This window comes from Hemicordylus capensis, chromosome 3, assembly GCF_027244095.1.
Source record: "Hemicordylus capensis ecotype Gifberg chromosome 3, rHemCap1.1.pri, whole genome shotgun sequence".
Lineage (NCBI taxonomy): Eukaryota > Metazoa > Chordata > Lepidosauria > Squamata > Cordylidae > Hemicordylus > Hemicordylus capensis.
Genome location: NC_069659.1, coordinates 62,278,514 through 62,296,595, shown reverse-complemented (window position 1 = coordinate 62,296,595; position 18,082 = coordinate 62,278,514). Strand labels below are relative to the sequence as shown.

Below are 18,082 nucleotides of genomic sequence, written 5' to 3'. Positions count from 1 at the left end.
TTTAAAAATAATCATACTACGATAAAGAACAAACAAACCAAAAACCTTACTGTATGGCATTTGTACTGATGTTACTTACACTAACAGTTGCTCAATCAAGGAACCCATTGAAGACCTTCCTGCCAGGTTCATTTGGGCAGCTTCCCAAAGGAATAATTAAACAAGCTGCCTTTTCTCCCCCTAAAATACTTTAAGTTATATAATAAGCAATATTGTGCAATCAAATGACAAGGTGAACAGTATAATAACAGTTACTCAAAAGAGAAATAATTAGATTTAATTGTTGTTCCTTCTTTAGTTTTAAAAAACTATAATCCTGCCCAAATGATTTGTCAATATGACTTACAAAAACAACCCAAGAAGTAATGTGGATCAAATTTTCTTTAGTTTGGATATATACATTGGTCCCCATGCTTTCCCCCTTACTGGAAGTACTAGAAGTTCATGCTGCTGGACATCTGAAGCAAGACTGAACTCCTGTGATGCAGCTCTGGCCAGTGTACTTATATCCACTGGCAAAATATTGCTGTAGGAGCTGAGGATGTGATTTATGACATCACTGTTCTCTGCCTTAGAAAGAGTGCACGTGGAATAAACCAGAGATCCTCCAGGACGCAAGGCTTTAATTGCAGACCTGAAAGTAATCACAAGGAATAGAGTTGGACTTAATATATGCCTTTCATTGTATCAAAATAGAAAGCTCTGCAGCAGAATACAAGGATTGGGGGTGGGGGTTAGGAATCATCTTGCATTTCATCAACAAGTATAATACCTGAGTATATTATTTCAAATAGAGACTTTGTGATAATAATAACAGTTTACACACATTTTTCCCCAATCCATTATTTGGCTGAATATTTTATTTCAATCCACTAAAGCCTGAAATGTTCTGGAACTAGATTATCAGCTGCCCCACATGGAATGCCCCACATGAAGCAGGTCCACTTGCTTCCATATGAACCTGTCCAAGCCATGAGATCAGAATGCGAGACTTTGATCATTAGTTTGTTTTTAACTGAAATGTTTGGTGGACACTAGTGGCAGGGCCTTTTTGGTTGTGGCATTAAGAACTTGCTTCCCTGGGAAATCCATCAAACTCCCTCCTTCAGCCATCTTTAAATGGCCATTGAAGGCATGTCATATTTTGCAACGCTTTTAAGTTCTGCTCCTATTTTAACTGAGACTAATTTATATGCTATGTTATAGAATTTTTATTGCATTTGTTGTTTAACATGTTATTGCCCACTTTATGTTGGTTTTGAAGGAATCAGGCTATATAATTCTAACAATAATGCTGCGTTAGTAAGTGTAACTGCTAGGAACAAATATGTTCATGGAAAATATCCCAGTCATAACAGCAAAAAGAATATCAGCTAAGTGTGCAGTGGCCATAAAAAAGCAGCAGTAATGGCACATTTCTCAGGTGGGCCCTACAGCAAAAAGAATATCAGCTAAGTGTGCAGTGGCCATAAAAAAGCAGCAGTAATGGCACATTTCTCAGGTGGTCCCTAAAATGGTTAGGGATGTAGCATTTGGGGGCTTCACTTGAGCAGACCACATATACGTGCTGCTATAAGAAAAAAGTATCAATATTATAAGCAATTGCTACTTGTGTTCTCCTTTAGAAAATGACAGAAAAGGTTAAACCACCTATAAAATATATAGGATCCAGAATTCTGGAAATGGCCCTATATGGGAGGATATTATTGATAATCCGATTTGGAATAGAGAAGTCTATTCTGGTCTGGAATTATCCTATATGGTCTCGGGGATTTCCAGAACATTTTGGAGCCATTATCAGCATTCTAGATCTCTAAATGGCAGTGCAAAAGCCATCTCCTGCCATCTATCTTCCTGCCCATGCATTTATTCCTTTATTTTGTTATTATTTTGTTATTATTACAAATTAAAAAATAAAGCAGTCAGTTCTCAAGTCTTACATCATTCCCCCTGTGATTCTCAAATGTTACATCACTTTCCCCCCATGATTCTCTGATGTGAGTAAAATTTCTGGATTACTTTAAAAAAAATAAATCAGATTTCTATAAGGAAATCCAATACCAAACCCAAGCCTCGAAGTTTGAAGCGCCCAAAGGGCCCTATGGGTTCCGGATTTAGCAGCAAATAGCTTTAACGCTACAGGGACAACCTCTCCATCTTTGGAGCAAAATAATCTTAATGTTGCTGATGAGCTCCTTGGTGCTTGTTGGGCAAGGTAGTCCATCCACATGGACCTTCCATGACCCAGTGGCATGAAAAACTACACCCAAATATTTAAAACTACTGACCTGCTCTGTACAATGACCTTCTATATGTAAATTAAATCTTTTAGGCCTCTTAGCAAAGACCATCACTTTGGATTTCTGGAAATTAATTACCAGGTGATTGTCCTTGCAATAAGTAGCCAGAAAACTAACTGCTCTCCCAAGGCCCACTGGAGTTTGTGAGATAACGGCAGCAGCATCTGCGTATGGCGGGAGTGGGATAGCTGCACCCACAATAGTCCGGGGATGTAATGCTGGATCGGAGAGATTATTGACCAAGGTATTTATGTAAATATAGAACAGGGAGGGTGCCAAAATGCATCCTTGTATAACTCCTTCGCTGGTAGTTATTAGATGTGAAAGAGAGTCTTAAGGATTGCATCTCACTCTTACACTGCTGTTCTCGTAAAGTTTCTGGATGAGAAAAAGTAAACACCTGTCGATATTAGTGTCTCTGAGTTTCCCCCAGAGGCTTATCCTTGAGACTGAATCAAAGGCTGCTTTAAAATCTACAAAGGCCACATACAAAGAGGACTTAGGTTTGTTACTATATTTCTCAGTCAGATGACATAATACCAGGGCATGGTCAATGGTTGACAGCCCTGTTCCAAACCAGCCTGTTCATCGCCCAAAATACCTTAATTCTCCATCTAGTCTGGCAACTTCCAATCTAAATGCCTCAAGTAAAGGTTATTCACAACATTCAACAGGCTAACTGGGTGATAGTCAGCAAGATCACATCTATCCCCTTTTTAAAAAATGGGCACTATTATTATATACACTTAAGCTCCAGTCTTCAGATATTCACCCAGTTTGTTCTATACATGTAAGGAGAGCTGTCAGAACAGGAGCCCACCAATCCACGTTAAACTTAATCATTTCAAGAGCAATACAATCACAGCCTGAGGCCTTGCTGACTTTTAATCATCATCATCATCATCATCATCATCATCATCATCCAATAATTTGCAAGAAACAAACCAACTAATGTACAGTGCAGCAACAATAACAACACAAGAGCTCGGATATAAGATCAGTGGACCTGTAAAAAAAGAAAGCAGTACATCACCTAAATGGAAGATTCGATTAGAAAATAAAATCTCCAGGCTTAGATCAGATGCTAGTAAACTGAAAGATATGAAAGACAAGAAGCTGAAGAATGAAAACACCAAACAGTATCTGATCCAAAAATACCACCTAGATTCAAGGAAAATTAGAGAAGTCCTGGAAATAATAAAGCAGCAAATAACAGCAGTGTCAAAGAAGATTAGCAGGTATGAAGCCAGAATCACACAACACAGGCAGAATTTCCAATTCCAGTCGAATCAGAGACGTTTCTACCAAAGCATAGAAGGAGAAACTGCAAGAAACGTAGAAACACCAAATAAAGAAGAAACAGTGCAATTCTGGGGGAAATTATGGGACAATCCAATAGATTATAATAAAAAAGCAGGCTGGATGAAAGAGGTCAAAAAAATGTAACCGACAAATGCGAGATCTAATAATAACAACACCAGAATTAATAAGTGAAAGAGCAAAGAAAATTAAAAATTGGACTGTGCCAGGCGACGATGAACTGCATGGCTTTTGGCTTAAACACCTAACAAGCCTTCATAAACAACTATCAAAATAGTTCAATCACATTATGAAAGGCGGTGATATTGAACAATGGCTAACAACTGGGAAAACTCATCTCATCATGAAAGACCCAGCAAAAGGTGCAGTTCCAAGTAAATTATAGACCGATCACCTGCCTGCCAACCATGTTCAAATTATTAACTGGAATAATAGCAGATGAAGTGATGCAACACTTATTAATTAACAAACAGCTTCCAGTTGAACAGAAAGGAAATTGCCCGAACACCAGAGGCACAAAAGACCAGGTGCTGATTGACAAAATGATTTTGGAAAATTGCAAGAGAAGAAAAACAAATCTAAGTGTTGCATGGATTGACTACAAGAAAGCCTTCGATTCATCACCTCACACATGGATACTAAAATGTTTAGAAACAACTGGTGTCAGCAAAAACATTCAGATATTTATAAAAAAAGCAATGAGCATGTGGAGTACACAGTTAACAATCAATGGCGAGGCACTTCGACAGGTTAGCATTAGAAGAGGCATTTTCCAAGGGGACTCACTATCCCCTCTATTGTTTGTAATCGCCATGACCCCACTTTCACAAATACTAAACAAAACAGGCCTCGGATACCAAACATCTAAAACATCAAGTAAAATCAACCATCTGCTGTACATGGACGATCTGAAGTTGTATGGCAATTCCCAGTCAGAAATCGAATAACTGCTAAGCACTGTCCGTATATTCAGTAGCGATATAGCAATGGAGTTTGGACTAGACAAGTGTGCTGCATTAATAATGAAAAGAGGAAAAATAACAAAAACAGAAGGAATAGAACTGCCCAATAGAAGCAAGATCAAGAACCTGGAAGAGAAAGATCGTTACAAATACTTGGGCATTCTCCAGGCTGATAACATTGCACACACTGAAGTTAAAAGAAAAATGGGAAGTGAATACATCAGGAGAGTTAGAAAAATCCTCAAGTCCAAACTCAATGGCGGGAACACCATACAAGCCATAATCACCTGGGCTATACCGGTTATCAGATACACTGCAGGAATAATAGACTGGACCCAGGCAGAGCTAGAGACGCTAGATCGTAAGACCAGGAAAATCATGACCATCAATCATGCTCTGCACCCCCACCGTGATGTAGATAGGCTATACCTCCCTCGCAGCTCAGGTGGAAGAGGAATGCTGCAAGTCCATCCAACAGTAGAGGAGGAGAAAAGAGGCCTTGCAGAATATATCAAGGACAGTGAAGAAGATGCACTTCAAATGGTCAATAATGAGAAACTATTCAACACCAATGAAACAAAGCAGGCCTACAGGAAAGAACAAGTCAAGAAACGAGCAGAAAAATGGAAAAATAAGCCACTGCATGGTCAATATTTGCACAATATAAGTGGAAAATCAGACATCACCAAGACCTGGCAATGGCTTAAGAATGGCAACTTGAAGAAAGAAACAGAGGGTTTAATACTGGCTGCACAAGAACAGGCACTAAGAACAAATGCAATAAGAGCAAAAGTAGAAAAATCCACCACAAACAGCAAGTGCCGCCTTTGTAAAGAAGCAGATGAAACAGTGGACCACCTGATCAGCTGTTGTAAGAAGATCGCACAGACTGACTACAAACAAAGGCATGACAAGGTAGCAGGGATGATACACTGGAACATCTGCAAAAAATACAAGCTACCTGTAGCCAAGAATTGGTGGGACCATAAAATTGAAAAAGTTGAAGAAAATGAAGATGTAAAAATATTATGGGACTTCCGACTACAAACAGACAAACATCTGCCACACAATACACCAGATATCACTGTAGTCGAGAAGAAAGAAAAACAAGTCAAAATAATCGACATAGCAATACCAGGGGATAGCAGAATAGAAGAAAAAGAAATAGAAAAAATCACCAAATACAAAGATCTACAAATTGAAATTGAAAGGCTGTGGCAGAAAAAAAACCCAAATAATCCCAGTGGTAATTGGCGCCCTGGGTGCAGTTTCAAAAGACCTTGAAGAGCACCTCAACACCATAGGGGCCACAGAAATCACCATCAGCCAATTACAAAAAGCAGCTTTACTGGGAACAGCCTATATTTTGTGACGATATCTATAATAACCAACAGTATTGATGATAAAATTCAGCCATCCCAGGTCCTTGGGAAGGACTCGATGTCTGGATAAAACAAACCAGTCAATAACACCTTTCTGACTGTGTAAACAAGAAATAATAATAATAATAATTCAACTTCTATACCGCCCTTCCAATAATGGCTCAGGGCGGTTTACAAAGAGAAATAACAAACAAATAAGATGGCTCCCTGTCCCCAAAGGGCTCACATTCTAAAAAGAAACATAAGACACACACCAGCAACAGTCACTGGAAGTACTGTACTGGGGGTGAATAGGGCCGGTTACTCTCCCCCTGTTAAATAAAGAGAATCACCACAGTAAAAGGTGCCTCTTTGCCCAGTTAGTAGGGCGTTCTTTTAAAGAACCAATAAGCTTCCTCACTGCTGTTTTTTTCTGTGCCAGGTAAAGACGTTTTTATTATTTTCAAGGGTATTTTAAATTGACCTTATATGGTTTTACCTGCTGCTTTAAACTGTTTTTTTAAATTAATGTTTTGATTCTACTATGTAGTGTGATTTTACTGCTAATACGTGTGTTTTTGTTTTTGTTTTGTAAACTGCCCTGGAAACACTGTTGAAAGGCAGTAGAGAAATCCAGAAAATAATACGACACTATAAAAGAAACTGTCTAGTAACAGGTGGAGGGGGGGAGACATATGAGCTGGTTTAGTATAGTGGGTAAGAGCCTCAGCTATGGGATTTCCTTGAGTCAAATTTCAACTCTGCCCTAAACACACCAAATACAGCTCTAAAAAGCCTTTTAAAAAATATTACTTCTCTCAGCCAAACACCCACCTGCAAAATATGGATCATAGTACTGGCCAAACCTGCAGGATTGCTGTAAAATTACTGAGATAATATATGTGAAGCATATTATATACTGGGAAAGGACTATATAGCATCCAAGTCTCTGTGAACTGCAAGTTTAGAATAAGCTCAAACAACTATTTAATATGATGAGTAGCTGTATCTACAACTCAGGGAAGCTAAAGAAAGGTGGATTAAAATCACAGATGTTAAGTGGACAAAAAGCAGGTTTTATTCTTAACATTTTGTGAATCAAACAATTGTCAATGCATATATCCTTTATGAATATTATATCCTTTAAAGGATATTCAGACTGTTTTATACTGATTTTATATATACTTTTCTTCTGTTTTAAAAATGCATCTTTGATAGTTTATTGTAAGCTGCTTTGAGTCTTGATAGAAAAGCATGATATATATTTTAATAAATAAATGATGGCTTGCATTTGAAGTTACTGGCTGACATTCTGACTAAATTTACTTGAGCAAGTCCCATTGAAATTAAAAGGAGAAGCCAGGCATGACTAGATTGTCTAGCATGCATCCTAGACAATTTCAAAAGGACTTTCTTGAGTAAATATAGTCAGGATGTCAGCCACTGGAGAGGAAACAAACACTGCGGTGGTGGTGGGGAGACAGAGAAAAATGATCTGGGAGATATGGGAGCAATAAGCACCACTCCAAGTTCTGAGAAACTTTGGAAAAAATCAAATCAAATCAATTTAAAATGTAACCAAGAACTCAGTCATCACAAATGCCAAAAGCAATAACATCATATTGTCACGGAAATAAATTAGAATCATTGATACTAGGCTGCCATTTTTGTTTAACATCTTGGCATTTAATGCCCTAAGTTTTGCACCTATACAACCATTTTATTTAGAAGTAGATATGGATAGATAGAAACAGACAGAGACAGAGCAATAATACTGGTACAGTAATTCACATTACAAACTCCAGTTCCTCAGCCCACTCCGTCAGAGACTAATTACATGTTCTTCATCCTGTTAGAAGGGCTGGCATTAATTATGTCACTAATTTATCCATTCTTCGCACCACCAAAAAAAAAGAGAGAGCAAAAAAATTCTGGACAAATTATTGAAACTATGCTGCACTTCAATGCTGCCATCTCGTGTTCGCTATTAGAAGTCACTTCCTAAAGATGCAGTGCTGGTTCTGATCAGCAGGAAAGCAATCCCCTCTAAGCCACTCAAGCAGCTGAAATCACATTTTCTTTCATCCCTGTATTCCTTCTTATGAATGTGATCATAGATTTTGTTTTCCTTTTAAAGATCAACCTGGTCAAGCCACATCACAGTCACTCCACTTATATTCTTCAGTTGTTCTCGCTTTTTTCATACAAAATCAATCTGAAAAGGCCCGAAAATCCCTCCTGTATCCACAACACACAATTTATAATATGCCTGGGAAGAGAAGCAACATACTGGCATTGGGGATACTTCAACTGCACCACCAGAAAGCTTAATACGTGTTTCTCCACTCATTATGGAAAGCAGAGGTAGATTAGTGGTTAGAATGTTGGACTCAGGAAGTCCTGAGTTCAAATTCCCATTGAGCCATGAAGCTCACTAGGTGACTCTGGGCCAGTCATGTATCTCTCAGCCTAACCTATCTCACAGGGTTGTTGTGAGGATATAAACATAACCATGTACACTTTTTGGGCTCCTTGGAGGAAGAGGATATAAATGTTGCTGTTTTTTTTAAGCATAGAACAGCATTTCAGGTTAAAATGGGAGTTACATAATGCCAGCAAAGGTGCCCTTTTTCTAGCAGAAAGCCTCTTCCACTCATGGAAAAGACTGACTTAGTGGAACAGTGCTGCATGAGAAAGGTGACCCCCAAATCCAGAGCCTTTCTTCTGTTTGTGGAAGGCACTGCACAAGCTCTTTTCAGAGGTCAACCTCTAGACTAACTAGGCATGTGTGCAGTGGAAGAGTTCTTGCAGTCCTGAGTCACAGGAGACATGGTGAATAAAGATGATATAGACTGCAGCAGAAATATTCAAGGCCATAAAAAGGTTCTGGGTGACATCCAGTCTAGAAGCGCACGTGCATCAAATGCTCAGCATACCCTCTGGGGGAGGGGCCATTTTCAGCAATCTCCCCTTCCCTCTGTAGCCAATTGTGACTCCTGGAAATACATCCCTGAGGGTTGTGTAGCCCTCAGGGACATGGTTTTTTTGGTCACAGTCAGCTACAGAGGGAAGCTCAGATTGACAAAAATCATTGCTCCCCTGGACTATGTGCTGTGCATTTGATGCATGTGGCCAGAGCCCCTTTACAACCTATTAGTTTTTTCTGCTACAGCCTAGATTGTCCTTATTCACCATGTCTCTTGTTCTGTCGCTCTGAACTGTGTGAATTGTTCCACTACTGCTTGTGCAAGAGATCATGGAACAGCCTCAAGTCATTTTCTCCTTCCACTTCCGAGCCATCATGCTAATATGAAAACATTCGCTGAACTGTTTCCCTCTGCACAGCAATCTGTCATTTTGGTTACCCAATACACTTTCTGTCAAGGGACATTTTAGGCTCAATTAATTCCACATTTTAGCTGTTGCCCTTATAACAACAATATTGCAGGAAACTTTGCTACCTTTATAACAACAACTTAGAACATGTGTATATCGCTTTTCAACAATAAGGCTCTCAAAGCAGTTTACACAGTAAAAGGAATAAGGAAATGATTCCCAGCTGCAAAGGGGCTCACCATCTAAAAAGAAACACAAGAGAGACACCAGTAACAGTCACTGGAAGAGACTCTATGCTGGGATGAATAGGGACAGTTTCTATCTGCCCGCTAATATAAGAGAGTCACCTTTTTAAAGTGCCCTTTTGCCCAATTAAGTAAAGGTAAAGCGTGCCGTTGAGTCGGTATTGACTCCTGGTGACCACAGAGCCATGTGGTTTTCTTGGCAGAATACAGGAGGGGTTTACCATTGCCTTCTCCTGTGCAGTATGAGATGATGCCTTTCAGCATCTTCCTATATCGCTGCTGCCTGATATAGGTGTTTCCCATAGTCTGGGAAACATACCAGTGGGGATTTGAACCAGCAACCTCTGGCTTACTAGCTAAGTCATTTCCCACTGCGCCATTAGGTAGGGTGAAATGCAGTTGCCCCAACATTCTGTCCATGGTGTAATTTTCATCAAGGCATGCAGGGAGAGGGAGAGGGAGAGGGAGAGGACGCTTCCCTTGTAGAACCTTTTCCCAGGGGCATTCACAAAAAGGAGGCTTAAGGGGAGCCCCTTCCTCTCATCTGACAGGTTTCATTGTAGTAGTGAAGGACTATAGTGCATCAAGGTCATGTGAATGCATGCAGGTGCGCATGCACACACACAGGCCCAAGAACTAAATACTTTGGGGGATTTTTGCCATGATGCCAGTAGCCTTGGAATTGCAGGCATGCAACCTGGGGTCCAGCTGTATGCTTCTTAATGCTGTATGCTTCTTAATTCTCCAAGCAGTAAGGAGTCCCAGGATGCTTAGGTTTGGTTCTTTTTTTGCATTGAGTGAGCAACACTTAACACACATTTTTCTAACATTTGCTTTGTTTACAAATATGAAAGTGGAGCAAACAGCAGGTTTCTGCAAGAAATCAGATCTGCTACTCCACTATCAGATCGCCAGTGAGAGGCTCTAAACCCCAGCATGCTGTCAGAAAGCAACTCACAGGTTTCCTCTTTCTCTTTCCAACTGCAAATTGCTGTTTCCTCACACACGCAGAGCTGTCCTCTCCCCTTAAATGGGAAAGGTGCCATCTTCCCCAAGCTCTCACAGCTATCTCTTTTGAAGCTCTCAATAGAGATCTCCAGGTATCAGGAAACCATCTGCTAACCATTAGCTCCCATCAACAAACCATTCAGGGCTACTAGCCTAAAGGTAAAACATTAATCATCCAGAAGCCACAACAGTAACCCTATTAACATTTTATATTCAACATGCATACATTCTGAGTACAATGTACACACATAGATTTCTCTATGTATGCACAGTTAGCCATATGTTATGTTCATTGTACATACAACAGTAAAGTTTCCATTTACATCCTGCATTTGAAGGAGCCTGTATCTAGGTTCACTTTAAAGTGAATGCATGTACAATCATTCACCCACAAAAATGTGTATGTGTACAGACATTTGTACATATGCACAACATAATCTCTGAACAGGGCTAGTTTTTAAGTGCAACCATACTCTTTAAGCATCTTCTGGCAGTTTCTTGGGAGCCAGCGAGATTCTGAAAGACAAATATGCTGAATTTAGATGGAGTCTGTAGATACTAGGAATGGATGGGCAGGAAAAAGAAGGGCTAGGAAGCAGTAGCCCCCGCCCCAACAAGGGGGGTGACTTTCAATGGGAAATATTCAGACTTCAAGCAAGAATGTCTTAAATGCATTTATTTTCTCTATGCTCTTGATATATGTCCAAAGGACATATATATGTCAAAATGTATTCTTTAGTTTTCATTAAAACAACACACTCTCATCTTTGCTGGGACAGATCACAATTTGTTTGGACCTATCACTCTTTTATTTCATTTTACTTTAATGCCTCATGTATTTCTTGCTATATGCTCCTGTACCTGAACATAAGAACACAAGAAGAGCCCTGCTGGATCAGGCCCAAGGCCCATCTAGTCCAGCATCCTGTTTCACAGTGGCCCACCAGATGCCTCTGGAAGCCACAGGCAGGAGTTGAGGTCATGCCCTCTCTCCTGCTGTTACTCCCCTGCAACTGGTACTCAGAGGCATCTTGCCTTTGAGGCTGGAGGTGGCCTATAGCCCTCCATTAGACCTGCAAGCTTGGGTCTCTTTTCCTCCCTTAATAACATATTTTGGGCTAAGCCAGGGTCCCACAAAGGAAGGATAGGGAGTGCCGTGGACCACAGTCAGCTCCAAATGCGGGAGCTAAGGGGTCTCTTTTCCTCCCTTAATAACATATTTTGGGCTAAGCCAGTCCCACAAAGGAAGGATAGGGAGTGCCATGGACCACAGTCAGCTCCAAATGTGGGAGCTAAGCACTTAAGCCAGAGTCATGCAGGGCCACAGGAGCTGGGTACTGCAACATTAACGGAATGCTGCTCCAGCAGCTCTCAGAGCAGACTGTGATCTTTAAGGAAACTGTCCAAGCAGAATGCCTTACCTCCACCCTTTCCCAGGGAAGGATCTCATCCTTAAAGGGACCTTGCCCAATTTTGTAAGCACTGCCCCAACAATGCGGGTGGGGGGCTCAGCTAACATTGGTATGCTTTCAGAAGACTTCTCACAGTCAGAGGGTGAAGGCAGTGCTATGTCTTTGGATCGCGATCAAGATGCTGGTTCAGATTTCCCTAGTTCTCCTGGTGCAGGGGGTCTCAGTGACACTGGGTCACCTATGGGTTCTCCACACACTGTCTCATCCCTTGAACTGCTTTATACTGCCCCACCACCACCAGATGCGGGTACAAATAGGAAGTTCATGCATTGAGAATAATGTCTGAATAACTGTACATGTGTACTGTAAACAAACTGAATGTGTACTGAAGGGAAAATGTGAATAGGACTACTGATTTCCTATTCTTTCCAAGATTTCCAGTTCTTCTATGGAGGTTAACTGTGCTTTTGATTGATTGATTAAGTGCCGTCATGTCGGTGTCGACTCTTGGCAACCACATAAATAAGATTCTCTCCAGGATGATCTGTCTTCAACTTGGCCTTTAAAGTCTCGGTGGTATATTCATTGCTATCATAATCGAGTCCATCCACCTTGCTGCTGGTTGCCCTCTTCTTCTCTTTCCTTCAACTTTCCCCAGCATTATGGACTTCTCAAGGGAGCTGGATCTTCGCATAATGTGTCCAAAGTATGATAGTGAGCCTGGTCATTTGTAAAGCACATAACTGTGCTTTACTGTAACTATATGTATGCAGGGAGGAGGGACATTTGAGCCTGAGGCATGGGGGAGCCCCGATAGACAAATCATGGTTTGGCTATTGTCTGATTCAGGCAAGAGAGTCTTAAAATAATGTTAAGGGTTAATGAAACCACATCGAGTGACCTCACAAATCTATATGTAGAAAATACTGCTGTTGAATTCCCCTGCTTCAGTGCCTGTCTGGTTCATGGCAAAAAAGTGAAATGCAATATAGTATGGGTAACTTTTAGTTTGACTTTTGGGTGGGCGGAGCTATAACAAAAAGGGATGAATGATGAATAACAATGGATTATTCAATGTGTTGATTTCTTTATTTCTTTATTTATGAACAAGAGGTGAAACATGGAATTAATTAATATCCAGTGCTATAGTACAGAAATTATTTGTTTGCTGCGGCTTTTGTTGTATAGCTCAGAGCCTGGTACGCATACAATTCTTCTCTTCTAGATAATTGGTGCAATTGGATTAAATGTGCTTTGGGGAGAGAGGCAATTTTGGTTTGCTTGGATTCTTCTCCACCAACAAGTTTCTTGCTGTCAAGAATGTTCCGCTTCAGGATTATAATCTAGAATGATTTATACAAATTTGCAAACACTCCACTGAATGATGTATGCTTCTTTGAGCCAGGAGTTCACAAACTGGATTTTACATGTCAAATATTGGAAAGAGAAAACTGAAGGAGGTCAGTGTTTTAAATGTGATTGATTTCTCCAAAGGAAATGGGTGACATGATGCATTACTGCAATAAGACACTCATATTTCGGTTATAAATCACAAGCTTCCTTCAGACCTTTTTCCTCAGGAAGCCATGCAGGAGGGGGGGGGGGACCCCTTCTCCTGCACTGCCATTATGAAAGCTTTCCATAGAGAACACTACTTTTAGGAAAACAAACTGTTTTATTCCTCTCTCAATTCATCTTGACAGCTGGGATACTTCTGAGGTGAAACACAGCACTACATAAAAAAGCTTTAGTATTTGATCAATAGTAATAAAATAATATATAGCAGAAGAAAATGACTGAGGAAGAGAGGAAAAATCCTTGTTTAACTGAACCAACCACTCTCTCCAATATCTTTATCATATTTATATGGCACTACAGTGAACATTTCTAATCATTTCTACTTGCCTCCATAGACACAATGTAAAGGCTGTAATTTGAGCAACAGTGAAACAATTACAACTAAATCAAACCTGCTAGTTTTCCTGAAGACAGGCATAAAATCTGAATAGTGATCTAGACAATACATTTAGCTGTAATCCTCTGGCCAGCAGTACTAACTGTTTTGCTAAGCTGCAGTCCTAAATGAGGCAAATAAGGACATGCTCCACTACAAACATAAGGCAGAATCCCTCAAGAAGTTTTCCAGTTAAATTCCCATTATAACCAATGGGAACGATGAAAAGAGTACTCCTGTCCACCACAGTGGACAGTGCCAGATTTAGGCATATGCTAAGTAAGCTACAGCTTTGAGGCCTCATATTATGAGGGGCCTCTGAATATCAATAAATGACTAAACATTGAGTTTTACATAATTGGTTAAAAAATAAAGGAGAAAGGGGGGAAAGACTCCAAAGACAAAATATACTTACATGGCTACACAATTATTTATCATATTGAATTTAAATATCTGTGCGGAGGGTCCGGGGGACTGTGAATTATATAACAATTTTATCAGACCAGGGTTCAGTCTAGACCAACATCCACCATCTTGGTTACAGGCAATGTTCACCTCTTCAGATGTAACTGTGAGCAGTGCAGCAAGGAGGGGGGTGAACAATGCACTGGGGTGGGTCGTCCAACCCACTTTGTAATGTGATGGGACCTTTTAAGCCTGACATAGCTTACAGCCTCAGCATATCTTAATCTGGCACTGTCAATGGGGCTTGTTCATGAAAACATTTCTATTAAAAATTTGTTTAACTCTCCTAGCTTTCTCCTCCCTTTCCTGAGGAGTCCTGGAAATTATTCTTCTGTGAGTACAAACACTTACAAGGCAGTCCTAGCAATTAATCTAGTTTGAAACTGGTTCCTGTTTTACTGCCTAAGTCCACACAATGTTCTGTGGCTGCAAGCTAAAGCTCACAATTGCTGACAGGAGATCTTAAACAACACAACCCTGCTGCACATTTCATAACCTTTCTTGGAACTTTGAGCAAACACAGTATCAGACAAGAGTAAACAATTATTATATTTATGTATACATTTGTGTACGCTCCACTGGGAACGTCTATGAATATGCTGTGAATAATGCTCTATGAGTAGGGCTCTATCTATGAATATCTCCTGTGCAAGAAGTGAGACCAGAGAGCAACCAAGCCATGGGTCCAGAAACAAAAAGCTAATCTACCAACATTTATATACAAAGATGGAGATAGATGCATAAAGCTCTCTAACACCCTGATGACTTGCCACTAAATATTTTTTGCAGTATGAGCCATCTACTACCTTACTGATCAAACTGCCAAACCTCCTTTCAGTGGGAAACAAAATAATTGCTCCCTTATCTTGTGATGAGGAACAGCCTCCATGCTGCAAACCACAGGGAAGTTTTTAAAAGCCCTGTGCAAGGAGACACTTTACACGTTGGGAAAACTCCAGATAAATAAAAGCACTTAGCAGAAAGGTTAACATGACCTTGGTGCTAAAAGGATCTATAATATACAGCCTTTGCTAGGCTCCTTTAACATTCTCCACAAAAACTAGTGGTAGTTTTAAAATTATATTTATGTATACAGTACCTCGGTATGCTAGCCTTCCTCCAAGAAGCTCAGAGTGTTCCCTGCTCAAATGCTATCCTCACAACAACCCTGTGAGGTAGGCTAGGCTGGGAAATTGTGGTTGATCCAAGGTCAAGCAGTGAGCTTTATGGGTAATGGAGCTGGTGGGGATAGGTAGATGGGATTATGTCTCCTCAGTTAAAGTCTGACACCCTACCATTATACCGTGTGAGAAAGATGTAAGGAAGTGTGAAATCCTAGTATCCTGATCAGCAGGCTGGGACAATGGCAAGCAAAATGGATTACAGTCCTAGTATGTTCACCCTCCTATAGCCTAAATACTTGCTCTGGATTTTTCAGGTTGTCTTAAATGAATAGATATTTGATACTGTCCAGCTTTTAAATTTGTCAAACTTGTCAACTATTTGCTACAACAAACAATGAAAGAGAGATAAATTTCTTATTTCAGAAAAAACTTTTAAAAAATCTTCCAGGAATTGTGGTGGGTTTTTTTTTTAGCCAAGTACATGAAAAGGCAAATATTAACTTGCCTGGTTTTCCATCCCCGCCTGCCACAGTGAATGTCCTAGTTACAAGCGTATTTCTCAGCATGAAGACCATAATGGCCTTCTCAATATATCATAGCAGTTATCAGAAGAAGGCAGTCTAACTCTATGCCTTTGCAAATGATGACTGGCTCAGTGTGACTGCACATGGAGAGGAGAGTATATGGGTCAGACAGATGTAGAGCCACAGAATACGATTTAGCATGTCCTTCAATCCAGGGCTGAGCATTACTGAATTTCAATCAGTTTTCCTTCACATTTCTTACCTTAGCAGCTGTATCTGTACAGCAGATAATGCCTTCCTTTGTGCTAATCGCAGGGTGGCCTGCTGGGTATTAGCAGAGAATAACCAGCTTCTATCATTTGAGCATGGGGCATCCACGAGGACCTGAATGACCAATAAGAAAATGAATGTGAAAAAAGAACTACTAGCATATGGCCAGGAATAAGTGTGTGTGTGTAAAAACATATACCCATTGACAATATAAAACAATATTGGCCAACAAATTAAATATACCTTATTACATTTCAAACACAACTTATATTTTCTAAAAATATAAAATGGAAAGTTACTAACTTCTTGCTTAAAAACTCATGGAAATGCAAAATAAAATAATAGTACTGTAATAATGATAACTAAAAGATGGTTCTTGATATGCCATAATCCAGGGATTCCCAACCTGTAGCATTCCAGGTGTTGCTGAACTACAACTCCCATCATCCCCAGCCACAAGAAATTGTAGCTGGGGCTGGTGGGAATTGTAGTTCAACAACATATGGAGTATCAGTGGTTGGGAACCCCCGCCATAATCTATTCCAAGAATTAATGGACAATGGTAGCTTAATCTCCAGGTTGTTTCTTATTTTGCCATTTCTAACTTGCACCACGTTTGTTAATTAATAATAGGATAAACTCATAATAAATTAATAAATAACATGTTTTAGAGCCCCTGGTGGCACAGTGGTAAAACTGCTGCCCTGTAACCAGAAGGTTACAAGTTCGATCCTGACCAGGGGCTCAAGGTTGACTTAGCCTTCCATCCTTCCGAGGTCGGTAAAAGGAGTACCCAGAATGTTGGGGGCAATATGCTAAAATCATTGTAAAAAGCTTAGAGAGCTCCGGCTATAGAGCGGTATATAAATGTAAGTGCTATTGCTATTGCTATGTTTTAATACTCTAATTTACTCAATTTTTCAAAGGACAAAGCAAGAACTGCCACTGAGAAGTGCAATGAGTTGCAGTTGAAAGTTCAGGGTAGCATGGTAGTGGGGAGAGTAAGAGTCCCATGACGTTGACAGCTCATTACAGAGGTACCTTGTCAAATGCTTCAGTCTGGAGATTTCCAATTTGTCTTCCATCCAACTGAGAAGTGATAACTAAGTTCATCAAAGATTCTGGGATGAAGGATTCTAGTGTCTGCTTCAGCCAATTTGCTCTTAAACTATCACATTCATTTGCGTGTAGAAGCCCTAAACAGAAATGTTCTTGATAAATACAATAATGTTTCCATCTTTCCAACAAGCTGCACAAGTCGGTACACAAAACAAACCTTTAAAATGTACAATCACAACCATAAATTCTGATTTTATAGACATGGACAGCTAGTAAATCCATTAGCTCAATTCAGTTTAAAGCGCTTGATGGTTTGGGCCCTGGAGATGCGTAGGACTGCCTGCTCTCAAGGGTTTCTACCTTCCTGACAGGATAATCAGACTGTGCTGCTGCTAAGGGAGGCTCATTTGTCATGCTCTCCAGATAGGCATTTGTTCTTAAGTTTCCCTCACTGCCTTTAAGATGCAGGTAAAGACCTGGATGTTTACTCAGGTCTTTGTCCTTTAAAGGGTGCTATTTTCTGCTGTTGGTGCTCCCTTCGTGTACTGTATTTTATTGTATTCATTTTGTGTTTTTAATTATTATAGATTTTATGGTAAAGCAGCCGGAAAGGGAGCACTTACTCCTCCCTTTGTTGAGTCTCTACTGCAAAGAGCCTCCTCTGCAAGGAGGATGCTTTGCAATGGAGAATGGCCTTTATTACATGTAGTTGCAGTGTAATGTGTAGTTTGCCTTTTAGACA

At 40.1% G+C, this 18,082-nt stretch overlaps 1 protein-coding gene across 2 annotated transcripts in view; it reads right to left on the bottom strand.

Moving 5' to 3' along the window:
* Positions 1-255: 255 nt before the first annotated feature.
* Positions 256-18,082, bottom strand: part of NSUN3 (NOP2/Sun RNA methyltransferase 3) — a 31,653-nt gene continuing 13,826 nt past the window's right edge. For both annotated transcript variants that reach the window (XM_053311871.1, XM_053311870.1), the window contains exons 4-6: positions 17,323-17,477; positions 16,274-16,395; positions 256-634 (exon numbers count right to left, since the gene is read on the bottom strand). In XM_053311871.1, the coding sequence (XP_053167846.1) occupies positions 373-634; positions 16,274-16,395; positions 17,323-17,477 (539 nt within the window). In that variant the 3' untranslated portion in view covers positions 256-372. The remainder of the gene's footprint in view (positions 635-16,273; positions 16,396-17,322; positions 17,478-18,082) is intronic.